Source organism: Sorex araneus, chromosome 4, assembly GCF_027595985.1.
Source record: "Sorex araneus isolate mSorAra2 chromosome 4, mSorAra2.pri, whole genome shotgun sequence".
Classification (NCBI taxonomy): domain Eukaryota; kingdom Metazoa; phylum Chordata; class Mammalia; order Eulipotyphla; family Soricidae; genus Sorex; species Sorex araneus.
Window position 1 is genome coordinate 32,368,072 of NC_073305.1, and position 12,303 is coordinate 32,380,374.

At 44.2% G+C, this 12,303-nt stretch overlaps 1 protein-coding gene across 3 annotated transcripts in view; it reads left to right on the top strand.

The window, feature by feature from the left end:
* The first annotated feature begins 1,190 nt into the window (after positions 1 to 1,190).
* Positions 1,191 to 12,303, top strand: part of FBXL2 (F-box and leucine rich repeat protein 2) — a 67,806-nt gene continuing 56,693 nt past the window's right edge. For 2 of the 3 annotated variants that reach the window (XM_055134104.1, XM_055134100.1), the window contains exon 1: positions 1,191 to 1,290. In XM_055134104.1, the coding sequence (XP_054990079.1) occupies positions 1,288 to 1,290 (3 nt within the window). In that variant the 5' untranslated portion in view covers positions 1,191 to 1,287. The remainder of the gene's footprint in view (positions 1,291 to 12,303) is intronic. The other variant, XM_055134101.1, reaches the window with a different exon arrangement.

Genomic DNA, 12,303 nt, shown 5'->3' on the forward strand with positions numbered 1-12,303 from the left:
CCAAATTAAAGGAAGCAGTTGCTACTGAAACTAGAAATACAAGACATATTTCAGGAACCTCAGGATATAGTGTGACTCATGTGAACTGAGTAAGGGAAGATAAGAATATAAGGATTAGTGTAGTAGGCAACATCCCCATCATGGAAACCTTGAGAACGTGGGTTTTTTCCCCCTATGTAACATGGAACCTGCTGAAATCCTACTGTCGAAGAAGAGGGAACTGTGGAGGGAAAGTGGGTAGCATAAAGATTTAAGCAAGAATTCGGCGGTGGAAATGAGGTGGAAATGGTGAGAAATGGATAGATCCAGGATTTACTGAAATATAGCATCAAGGGTATTTGTTAATGAATTGGACGTGAGACCTGAGGAAAGAAGAGAAATCAAGGAGGATGTTCTTGCTTTGTCCAGAGCAACCAAAAGTTGAAACCAACCAACAGTAGGAACGTTTGCAGAGATCAGAAAGTCGATTATAGAGTAATAAATTGATATCAAAAGTCTTTGTGGACCATAGTAAATTTATGATGGCTGTTAGACTTTCAAGGGAAATGTCAGATTGGCTGCTGAATATGCTTCCCCTTCAGAGTTAATGAGCTAGATCTGAGGCACATCTGAAATATCCTTAAACCATACTTAAAAACATACAACAAATTCCAGTTGCTTTAACCCATTAGAGTTCACATACAATGCTACTTCATGAAATGGCATGCATAGATCATGTTTAATTGACAAAAGTAGATTATTGAAAGTGCATGGCTTGCTTCCATTTATAAGCATTTATTTCCAAGCGTAGAACCAGTTATACATATTTCATTCGAAGCTTGAAAGCAGACCAGAATATGAACGGTGGTTACCTTAGATGCTGAGCTTTATTCCTTCTAATTCTTTTTCTCTTTAGTTTAAAATACCTCGGCAGCCATGTATTTACCTGGGCCATCTGCTTTTTTTTTTTTTTTAATTAAAAAGGTGTGTGTGTGAGGGAATTCATCAAGATCTCTTCCAGGATGGGTTTATTAGTCAGGTGGGGGACGTCAAGGGAATCAGGGTGATGGGGGGGTCCACATGCAAAGCAGGCGAGGCGAAGAGGCCCCGCCCAAGATCCGAGGTGGGGGCGGAGGGAGACAGTGAAAGGGCACCGCCCCTGCCCGTCACGTGCTCTCCGGCCGCCAATGGCCGCCTCCGAGCCCACCTTGGGGATGGGGCGGGGCGCCCAGCTGGCGTCACCAGGACAACGGGCGTTGCCAGCGCCTTGTGACTCGGGGCTGTGGGCGCACTCGCCGCTCTTCGGCCATGGTGAGTCTTGGGGGGGTTCCCCCCCACCCCGCTCCACCGCAGCCGGCCGGGCCGCCCCGCCCTTCCCGGCTCTTCCCCGCGGTGGCTGCCCTGCGGGTGGCGTTGGGGGTCGCGGAGAGGCCGAGCCGCGGCCTGCGGGGAGGACCCTGGGCCCTCCAGCGAGTCGGCGTTCTCTGCTGCCGAGGGGCTTGCTCACAGCCCGGGGGGTCGGCGTGTGGTCCCGGGGATCCTCCCCGCGAGGGTGTGGTTTCATCCGCGTCCCAGACGCCAGCGTGCCCCCGAGGGAGGTGCGCGCCGGGAGTCCGGGCGCGTCCTGGGGGCGCTGTCTCCGGGCGCGACCCCCGGTTCCGTGCGACGCCCTCGCCCCGACCCCCGCCGGCCGCCGCCGCCGCCGCCGCCTGCAAGCCGGGCCTGGGAGGGGACCGGGCAGAGCGGGCCGCGGCGCGGGGACGCGGGAAGACTCGGAGCCCGAGGGATGCTGGACGCCGGCTCCGGGGACCACCTGGTGCAGATTCCGGCGAGGGGGCCGGGTTGGGTGCGATCTGGGAAAAGGGGGTCGTCGGCGTCGCCCTCACCCCCAGCGGCTGGGTGCTGATCGCGCCTTGTCTGAGGGGATGGAGGGGGGTGTTTGGTGGAAGTGTTGGTGAGCGGAGGGTGCTGGGTGGGGTGTGGGCACCCCCGCCTCCAGCCCCACCCTGGGGGACCCGCCCCTCTGCGCCCTAGGAAAGACGGGGTCTTGGAGTAGGCGGGGACGCGCAGCTCGTTCCCACTTAACCCTGGGAAGAGCAGAGGCCAGGTCTGTGGCTGGGGGGAGCAAGGCTGGATGTTGCTTGTGGATTCTAAGTCGTTTTCAACTGCCAAAGTTATGGGGTGGGCCAAGAGTGTCAGGAACGGAGGGCTCCTCTCACGTCAGCTTGAGAAGAGCCCCTACGCGTACAGCGAGGAGGGAAGAAAGAAGTACTCGGAATTTCAGCCTTTACAGCACCCAGAACTTCCGTTGTCCCTTTTTCTTTGCCTTTAATCGCCCCTGCCCGGCCTGACTGTACTAGACCTCGGTCCGCTATTGTAAATTTTAGATGTCAACTTACTCTAGAATAAAAGCACTTTACTTTTCTACTAATGGTTGTTTTTACTAAAGTTGAAAATATTTCTTATGTATCTTACGAATATTTTAAAATGTGTGTGGGGTGGGGGGCGGGAGGGGAAGGTTGGGAGCCACACTGGCAAATACACACTGGCAAATATTCCTCCCAGAAAGTCCCTTGGGCATCTGACCAGGATCAACTGTGTGCATAAGACAAGTTTATCTGGGGCTGGAGTTATAGTACAGCGGGTAGGGCGTTTGCCTTGCATGCAGCCGACCAGGGTTCGATTACCCACATCCCATATGGTCCCCCAAGCACCACCAGGAGTAATTCATGAGTGCATGAGCCAAGAGTAACCCTGTGAAATGCGGGGTCCCCCCCAAAAAAGACAGGTTCATCCTTGGCCTCTCAGTATCTGTATTGCAAACCAAAGCACCCAAAAGTAGAGAAAAGTAAGAGGAAAATTGTCTATCATAGAGACAGGGGGTGGGGTGGGGTGGGGGTGGCTGGAAGGATCCTGGGAACACTGGTGATGGGAAACGTATACTGGTGGGGGGATGGGTGTTGGATCATTGTGACTGAAACCCAATCATGGAAGCTGTGTAACTATAACTCATGGTGATTCATTAAAATAATAATAATAATAATAATAATAATAAAATAAGTTCATCCTTGTGCTGCCTCTCTGGCCCAGGGATTTAGTGTTTGACTCCTGGAAAGTGGTTGAGTGGTGAGTGATGGCTGGGTTTCAAGGGAAATGGGGACAAGTTGGTGTAGGAGGGAGCTTAAAGTAGCTGCCATATAATCCCCCCAATTCTGTTATTCTAAATTACATACTAGTAATTCATTGATTGCATTAATTCTAACTTTACATCCGAATGTGAAGACACTGCTGTCAATTGATGTACTTGATTTTTCATATTCAGTAACAATTTCTTCATTTGAGGTACTTCTTACTCTTTCCTCTATTATCTTGACAGTTGACATTTAGACTGTACACTTTCTATGTTTGAGGCATTTTTCTAAGCACATTTTCTAAGCACTGTATTTTCTAAGCATCACAGCTACTCTGAGGGAGAGAGCGGTTTTTCATTTGAGAGACAAGGAAATTGAGGTGTAGCGAGATGAATCAAGCCAAATTGAAAACCAGGTACCTTGTCTCAGACCCTGCTTGCTTGTATAATCAATCACTCAATTATGCTGCATAACGTATGTATTGTTCTGTGTTCCCCTATATACAGTTCCTCTATACAGTTATATAGAGAAATTCATTTTCTTCTTTGGACTTTGGTATTTCGGGTCCCCTACAAACAGTTGAATTTTCTTGTCCCTGATGCTATTCCTGATGCTGTGCTCAGGACATACCTGCCCAGCCTTCTCCTTACTTTTGTTTCCCCCATTATTCAAAGATGAGATGAAGAGCAATTGCTGGAGACCAATGTTTAGACTAAGGGCCATACTCATAGCAGTCACTGTCACTGTCATCCCATTGCTCATTGATTTGCTCGAGCGGGTACCAGTAATATCTCCATTGTGAGACTTGTTGTTACTGATTTTGGCATATCAAATATGCCTTGGGTAGCTTGCCAGGCTCTGGCGTGCGGGCGAGATACTCTCGGTAGCTTGCTGGGCTCTCCGAGAGGGGTTGAGGAATAGAACCTGGGTTGGCCGGGTGCAAAGCAAACGCCCTACCCACTGTCCTATCGCTCTAGCCTTCATAGCAGTACTAGCAGTAAAAGTTTATCCTGGGGCCTGGAGCGATAGCATAGTGGGTAGGGTATTTGCCTGGCATGCGGCCGACCCAGGTTTGATTCTCAGCATCCCATATGGTTCCCCCGAGCACCGCCAGGTGTAATTCCTGAGTGCATGAGCCAGGAGTAACCTCTGTACATCTCTGGGTGTGACCCAAAAAGCAATATATATATATATATATATATATATATATATATATCTGCCCTTTGGTTTGTATTAAGAAATTGGCATCTATGTTTTTGTGGATCACAGTGACCAGTGCTTAAGATAAAATCATTTAGACTTGCGGGTGAAGTGATGGCTTTTTTTTTTAAACTTTTTAATCACTGTGAGATAGACCATTACAAAGCTGTTCATGATTGGATTTCAGCCATACAGTATTCAAACAACCATCCCTCCACGAGTGTACAAAATGTTTTTTAAAAAATGTAATTTGCCTATATATTTCCTAACAGTAAATTTTTACATTTGGTTTTATGCTATGTAATTTTTATGAAGGGACATCAAATAATTGTTTACACTCATTCTCATGGATCAAAATATACATTGGGATACCTACTGTTAGGCTTTTGTTACTGAATGATATTTTAACTTATAAGGCAGCTTTATTTGTTGTTTGTTTTGTGGGGCCACACTCGCCAGGGCTCAGGGTTTACTCCTGGCTCTGCACTCAGGGATCACTTATGGGGGACCATAATGGGGTGCCAGGGATTCAACTTGGGTCAACCATGTGCACGGCAAGCTCCCTACTCACTTTAAAAAAAAGTAATAGTTTTTCCATTTCAGTTCATTCACTTGCACTTTCCCCCTCTTTGGGCACTTTGTTTTGCTTACTTAGTGAGTATTCTTTAGAATGTTAGGAAGCACACAGCGGAGGGACAAACTTTACAGTAAAATATATCCAAGGTTTGCAGATGGTTTTGATCTCTGCTATCACAGAATATAGTTAAGGGAGATTATGTAATTATATACCATGAGATCTATATTAGTATGTCAGATAAGAGGTTTATTTTCTTCAATATGCACTGGGGTGGAGATAGGACATAATTTTTAGTAATTTTTTTTCTTAGCAAAATTTTTATTATTGCTATTTATATGAGAATAGATTTTCTTTTTTTAAATATTTTTTTAAATTTTTAATTAGTGAATCACCGTGAGGGTACAGTTACAGATTTATACAATTTTGTGCTCATGTTTCCCTCATACAAGGTTCGAGAACCCATCCCTTCACCAGTGCCCATTCTCCACCACCAGTAAACCCAGCATCCCTCCCACCCTCCCCAAGCCCATCTCTCCCCACCCCACCCTGCCACTGTGGCAGGGTATTCCCTTCTGTTCTCTCTCTCTAATTAGCTGTTGTGGTTTGCAATAAAGGTGTTGAGTGGCCACTGTGCTCAGTCTCTAGCCCTCATTCAGCCCGCAACTCCCTTCCCCCGCATGGCCTTCGACTACATTATAGTTGGTGATCCCTTCTCTGAGTTGCCCTTTCCCCAGAATGTGAGGCCAGCCTCCAAACCATGGAGTCAACCTCCTGGTACTTATTTCTACAATTCTTGGGTGTTAGTCTCCCACTCTGTTATTCTATATACCATAGATGAGTGCAATCTTTCTATGTCTGTCTCTCTCTTTCTGACTCATTTCACTCAGCATGAAACTTTCCATGCTGATCCACTTATATACAGAATTCATGATCTCCTTTTTTCTAACAGCTGCATAGTATTCCATTGTATAGATGTACCAAAGTTTCCTCAACCAGTCATCCGTTCTAGGGCATTCGGGTTTTTTCCAAATTCTGGCTATTGTAAACAGTGCTGCGATGAACATATAAGTGCAGATGTCGTTTCGACTATACTTTTTTGCAAATTTTAGTAATTGTAGCAATTTCATAAAACTTCTGGGTTTAAGACTGGTCACATTTATTTCACTTAATCCTAATTACCTTGCAAGATTAACATTCTACCTGTTTCACAGCTCCAGATTAATAAGCCAATTTCACCAAAGTCCCATAGTTGGTGAGTGGTAGACCCAGGGTCCCAGGGTTTGAACTCAGTCTGTCTGTATAGTCTGGCATCTTTGTCATGTCATCACAGCCCCTGCCCAAGTAAAAAAGAGTGTATCCCAGTACCCTGTGCTTGGCACAAATCTTCTGGCTCAAAATTCAGAGTCTTAGTGATCAGCTGAATCATCTGGCTGCTTTCATTTTGTGACAAACTACTTGGGTGCATAATGATGTTCTCTGGGATTTACTTGGCTTTTTCCTTTCTTCTTTCTCCCTGTGTAGACAAGCAAAACTCAGACATGGACAGCCTGGATTGAGCTACATCCTCACCCTTGCCTTTCCTGCCTCATTTTGTGTCCCACATCTACCCCATGCAGTGTTCTCCTTTTTCACTGGCATAGCCAACACTAGGATGGCTCTGAGAAAAATGAGGTGGAACTGAAGGGTGGAAGGAAGCAGAGCAGTGAAGTCATTGAGAAAGCTATCGTGGGATCAGAATCACAGTGCAAACCCAGGGAAAGCCTGCTGAGTTCTCTTTGTCTCTCCCATTAAACTTTCTGCACTGTGGGTTTCTGCATTAGTGTATCCAGCTAATATTTATCATGTGCCAATCACTGTACTAGGGGATGAAACAAGTCTCATCTCATGGAGCTTATATTACAGTGATGAGAAGATAGGTAAGGGGATGAACAGTGTGCTTTGGTAAAAATAAAAGAGTAGGAGAGAAAGAAAGTTTTAGGGCAGGGTGAGAGTGGACGAGGAGAGCTATGAATTGCTTTATGTAGAGAAGGTAGGGAAGGCTTCTCTGTTAAGTGACATTTGAACAGCATATGTAATGGGACTGTCTAGAAGGTGAAATTCCCAGGCAAGAACATGCCTGGTGTGTTGGAGGGGCAGCAAGGAAAACTGTGGCTGGGAATGGAATGGAGCTGGGAGCATAATAGGAGTGAAGATGGAAGGAGTCATGGAGGTTAGATATGTGGGACTTTAATCCATTTAAAGGAATTTGACTTTTCCTTTGAGAGAAGGGGAAGTGACAGGGAAGGTTTAGAAAGGTAAATGACTCAAGATGACTTGGACTTTATACAAAGGATAGTTTTGTCTTCTATGTGAAAAGCAAATGTGTGGTAGGAGTGGGGAGAGAATGGACAGAATAGAGGAACCCAGATTGGGCATCACTGTTGCAGGAATCCATAGGTTTCTGCAATGGGGAAGTGAAAAAGAGGACAACCTCAGTGATTTGAGCCTGAGCAGAAAGAATGAGTGGTCATTTAATGAGATTAGAAACTAGCAAACTTGGGGCCAGAGTGATAGTACAGTGAATAGGGCATATGCCTTGCACACAGCTGACCCAGGTTCAATCCCTAACATCCCAGATGGTCTCTTGAGCACAACCAGGAATAACTTCTGAGTTCAGAGCCAGGAGTAATTCCTGAGCACTGCCGTGTGGCCTCAACCAAAAAACTAGAAAACTTTCTCTTCAGGGTAGGGATGAAGAGAACTCAAATTGGTTTGAACTTGAAAAATCTTATGATCCTTCTTTGACATCTCTGAACTGAAGAGTCTAAGGTTACAATTATGCTTTCAGAAACAGTGTGATGGCATACATTTTAAAAACACTCCACTGACTCTTAGGCATTCAATCTGGAAGAGATGTGAGTTGCCCAGTAACTCCTGTGATTAAAAATTTCCAAATACTGAGAGGTTGAATGCCTTGCTCAAAGTCAGATAACACTTATTACCTGTTGTGAAATACACAGAACTCTAGACATAGAATCAGTATAAATTTATGATAATATTTTTTCTTTTGAGTGGTTCTAGGAATTGAACTCAGGACTTTAAACATGCAAGACAAGTGCTTTACCCATGAGCCACACCCCCAGACACAAAATATTTGGTTTGGTGAGCTTTCTTCCTTCCTTCCTTCCTTCCTTCCTTCCTTCCTTCCTTCCTTCCTTCCTTCCTTCCTTCCTTCCTTCCTTCCTTCCTTCCTTCTTTCTTTCTTTCTTTCTTTCTTTCTTTCTTTCTCTCTCTCTTTCCTTCTTTCTTCCCGTGGTAAACCCATAAAATCTTAATTAAAAGTTAAAAAGGCCAGGGTGATAACTCAGAGGACTGAAATACACGCTTTGCATGCAGGAGTGCCAGGTTCAATTCCTATAACTTTAAGAAATCCCAAGCACCACCAGGAATAATCCTAAGTACTACCAGTTGTTGTCAACACCATTACTACAACCCCAGTAGCACTGCACTGTAGCACTGTCGTCCTGTTGTTCATTGATTTGCTCGAGCGGGCACCAGTAATGTCTCCGTTGTGAGACTTGTTGTTACCACAACCCCATAATAATATAAAATAAATTAAAAACTTCCACTCCCTATTAGGATGTTCTAGATTGAAAAACTGAAATCACATTTTTATTCTAACAAAAAAGCTGGAGAAGCTAGAGAGTCATAGATAGCCAGATGCATACCAGAGAGTTGAGGAGAGCAAGAAAACTAAGTGAATTAAAATCCAGAAAATAATAAGCTATTTCAGGCAAAAAAAACACAAATACTTTCATTTAGGAGGCAGAAGAGGAGGCAGAAGACTTGCTGTGGAGAGGTAAAGTGAAATCAGCCCAACTTAATTTTTTTTATTTTAAAAAGTTGTTTACAATAATTTGTAACATTTAATATTCCAACACCAATCATACCACCAGTACACCTGCCTACCATCATATTTCAAATGTTTCCACCCCAAACCCCAAACCCTGACCCCAGAGCAGGACCTAAAGAATTTATTTTGTATTGCTTGTTATGAATAATCTGCTTAAACTGATCCAAAAATGTTTTCTTAGAGGAAAGTGTGAAAATTATTATTGTGTCTTAGCCTGGAGCCAGTAAGCCCTTGTATAAGATATTACTAGCATATAAAATGTTGCACAGCTGCATTTAGAACCAGGAATTCTAAAATTTTAAATATGATTATATAGCTGAGGTTAATTTTTTTTAACTGGATGGTGACTTTGGGGTTCAGAGGCATCTCTGTGGTATATCCTTCTATTTTGCTTTCTTCCCGAGACCTTTGTTTGTGAGTCTCTGGATCATGGCTATTAATGAGCTTAGATGGCGCCAGAGGCAGTTCCTGAGTGTGACTGCCAGGCTACTGGAAACACAGGGAGATGAGGGGAGGTCACTCATTCCCGACTTTGTGCAATCCTGGAGATTTCAGTCACAAGCCCCATGTACCTGGGTTTTTTCAGCAGATTCACTCATGAATGAGGTTGTCTGAGCCTGTGAAGGGCAGCCTTGAGCATGACAGTGCTTGAGTTCTGGAGGTTTTGGGCTGCCAGGGCTCAACTGGGTTCGGGAGGGGAACTCACCTGCCCCTCTCCAGGTTGCCCTGGATGAGACAGTCTGTGCGGGGTCAATGTCACCCTAACTTTGATTGGCTTGTTGCCTTGTCACTTGAGTGAGAGTTTGTTTTCCTGAGGGCTTTTAGCCACAGAGTGGCCAGCAGGTGCAAGTGGCTGGACAGAAGTGGTCACTGCACCAGTCTGCTTGGCATGTTCTTTGTGTTTCAAGGCTCACTTCTGTTGTAAAATACGTAAACACTTATTGCTGAGTAATTTTCCATTGTATGACCATTCCGTGTTTTGTTTGTGCAATAATCAGTTGATGGACTTTATAAAAGAATTACCTATTTACTTAGTTCTTTATTTTAGGGGGAGCATTCACACCCAATGATGCTTAGGGGTTACTCCTGGCTCTGCACTCAGGAATTATTCTTGGTGTGCTCAGGGGACCATATGGGATGCAGGGGATTGAACCCAGGTCAGCTGCCTGCAAACCTAATGCCCTAACCACTGTACTATTGCTCCTGGCCCAGTTGATGGATTTTTGAATTGTTTTTACTTTTTGGCTCTTTCGAATAATGATAGACTAATTTTTATGTGATCAGCTGTTTTAATTTCTCATGATTGAATTTGTTGGTGCATATGGTAACTATATTTAACCATTGAGTATCTGCCAAGCTGTTTTCCAAAGTGATTGCACCATTTTATATTCCCACCAGCAGTGTATGAGCATTACAGTGTTTTTATATTCACATCATTACTTGTTATTATTTTTGTATTTGATTTTAGCCATCTTTGTGGCTTGGAAATATCTCATTATAGTTCTGATTTGCTTTTCTCTAATGACTAAAGCTGTTGACTATTTGCTTATCTTTTAATGCGAAATGTCTTTTTAAATCCTTTGCCCAAGTTTAAGCTGTTTTGTCTTATTTTGCTGTTAAATTGAGAGTTCTTTATATATTTCAGGTACATTTCTCTTCCTAGATGTGTGATTTTCAACTAATATCTCTTATTGTGTGGATTTTCTGTTCACTTTGTTGGTGGTGCTCTTTGTAAAAGATTTTTAATTGCTGAAGACCAGTTTGTTTTTTCTCAGGTTGCTTGTACTTTTGGGGTCATATCCAAGAAATTGTTGTTATCCAGCACCACCAAGATGATGCTTATATTTTTTTAAATAATATAGTTGTATTGGGGGGGGTGGGTCAGGAGGAGGGGTTTTGGTCATAACCAGCAGTACTCAGGGGCTACTCCCAGCTCTGTGCTCAGATGTTGCTTCCAGTACTGCTTTGAGGACCCTATGGTGCTAATGATTAAGCCTGAGTCTTCAGTATGTAGAGCATGAGTTCAGCTCACTGAGCTGTCCGCAGCCCTTTGGAGGGCTAGGAAGAGTATCTAGCACTTCAGACCTTATATTTATTGAGGACTTTGATATAAGATAGCAATCTGACTTTGTTTTTGCTTGACCTAGCACCATTTGTTGAACAAAAAAATAGAACCTCTTCTTTTCCACTGGATTATTTTAGTGCAGGGTTGGGGGGGATGTAGCTCAGCTATATAGAGTACTTAGCTTGCATGTTTGAGCTCTGTGTTTGGTCCCTGGCACTCACACAAACAAAAAAATTCAAAAATAACAACAATGAATCAGCCTCAACTCCCTGCTCCCCGCCAAACAATTGCTGGGCCAGGGATGTTGCTCAAGTGGTAGAGCATGTGGAGGCCCTGGGTTTAACATAGCCCCCTCCCCCCCTCCAAGCCCTGCTAGTATGGCTCCCACAACAACTAAAAAACTCAGCTGCCTAGAAATATAAGAATTTATTTTTGTTTGTTTTAGGGCAACACCCAGCAGTGCTGAGGGTTTACTCTTGGGTCTGTGCTCAGGGATCGTTCCTTGTGAGGCTTGGGAGACCATATGGGGTGTCAAGAATCTAACTGGGGTCTGCCACATGCAAGGCAAGCAACATACCTACTAGACTATTGCTCAGGCTCCAAGAGTTTATTTTTGGACTTTCAAGTCTATTCAGTTGATTTATGTGTCTGTTTTTGTGTTAGTACAACAATATTCAGTTGTTGTAAGTTTTAAAGTTAGGGTGTGTGAGTCCTCCAACTTTATATTTCCTTTGCATGTTATTTGGACTATTCTAGTACTTTTAATTAAAAAAATGCTGATCTTTTGCATTTTAAAAAATATATTTATTTTATTGAATCACCATGTGGAAAGTTACAAAGTTCTCAGGCTTATGTCTCAGTTATACAATACTCAAACACCCATCCCTGCACCAGTGTCCATATTCCACCACCAAAGACCCCAGTATACCTCCCAATCCCCGCCCCCCGACCCCCATTCCTGCCTGCATAATTGATAAATTTCACTTCATTTTCTCTTTACCTTGATTACATCCCATATTTCAACACAAAAGTCACTATTGTTGGAGTTTTCCCCCAAGAAAGACAGCCCTACTGCCAAGGAAGCATTTGATAATTAGTTTTCCATTGCTGAGAATGGAGAGATATGAAGTCCCGCTGTTTCAAGTACATAGATTTTTTTTCCTCCTTCCTGCGCCACCAAGTTCATGCCTGCTTAATAAATAGTCCTCATACTATGGCTGACGCCATGCCAACCGATGAGAAAAAAGGATATTTCCCATCCTCGGCCAGCGTGGGGCTATGGCTTAGTTCACAGTCTAGAGACATGGCTGCAAGCAGTTTCTGGAACCAAAAGTAGTCTAGTTGATCTCCGGATTCTGGTTGATCAGCAGCAACATGGCCGCACAAAAGTGTGGCCACCCAGGTCGAATCTTGGCGAAGCATATGCTGGTATCGGCCCGAGACTGCCCAAGCATCCCGC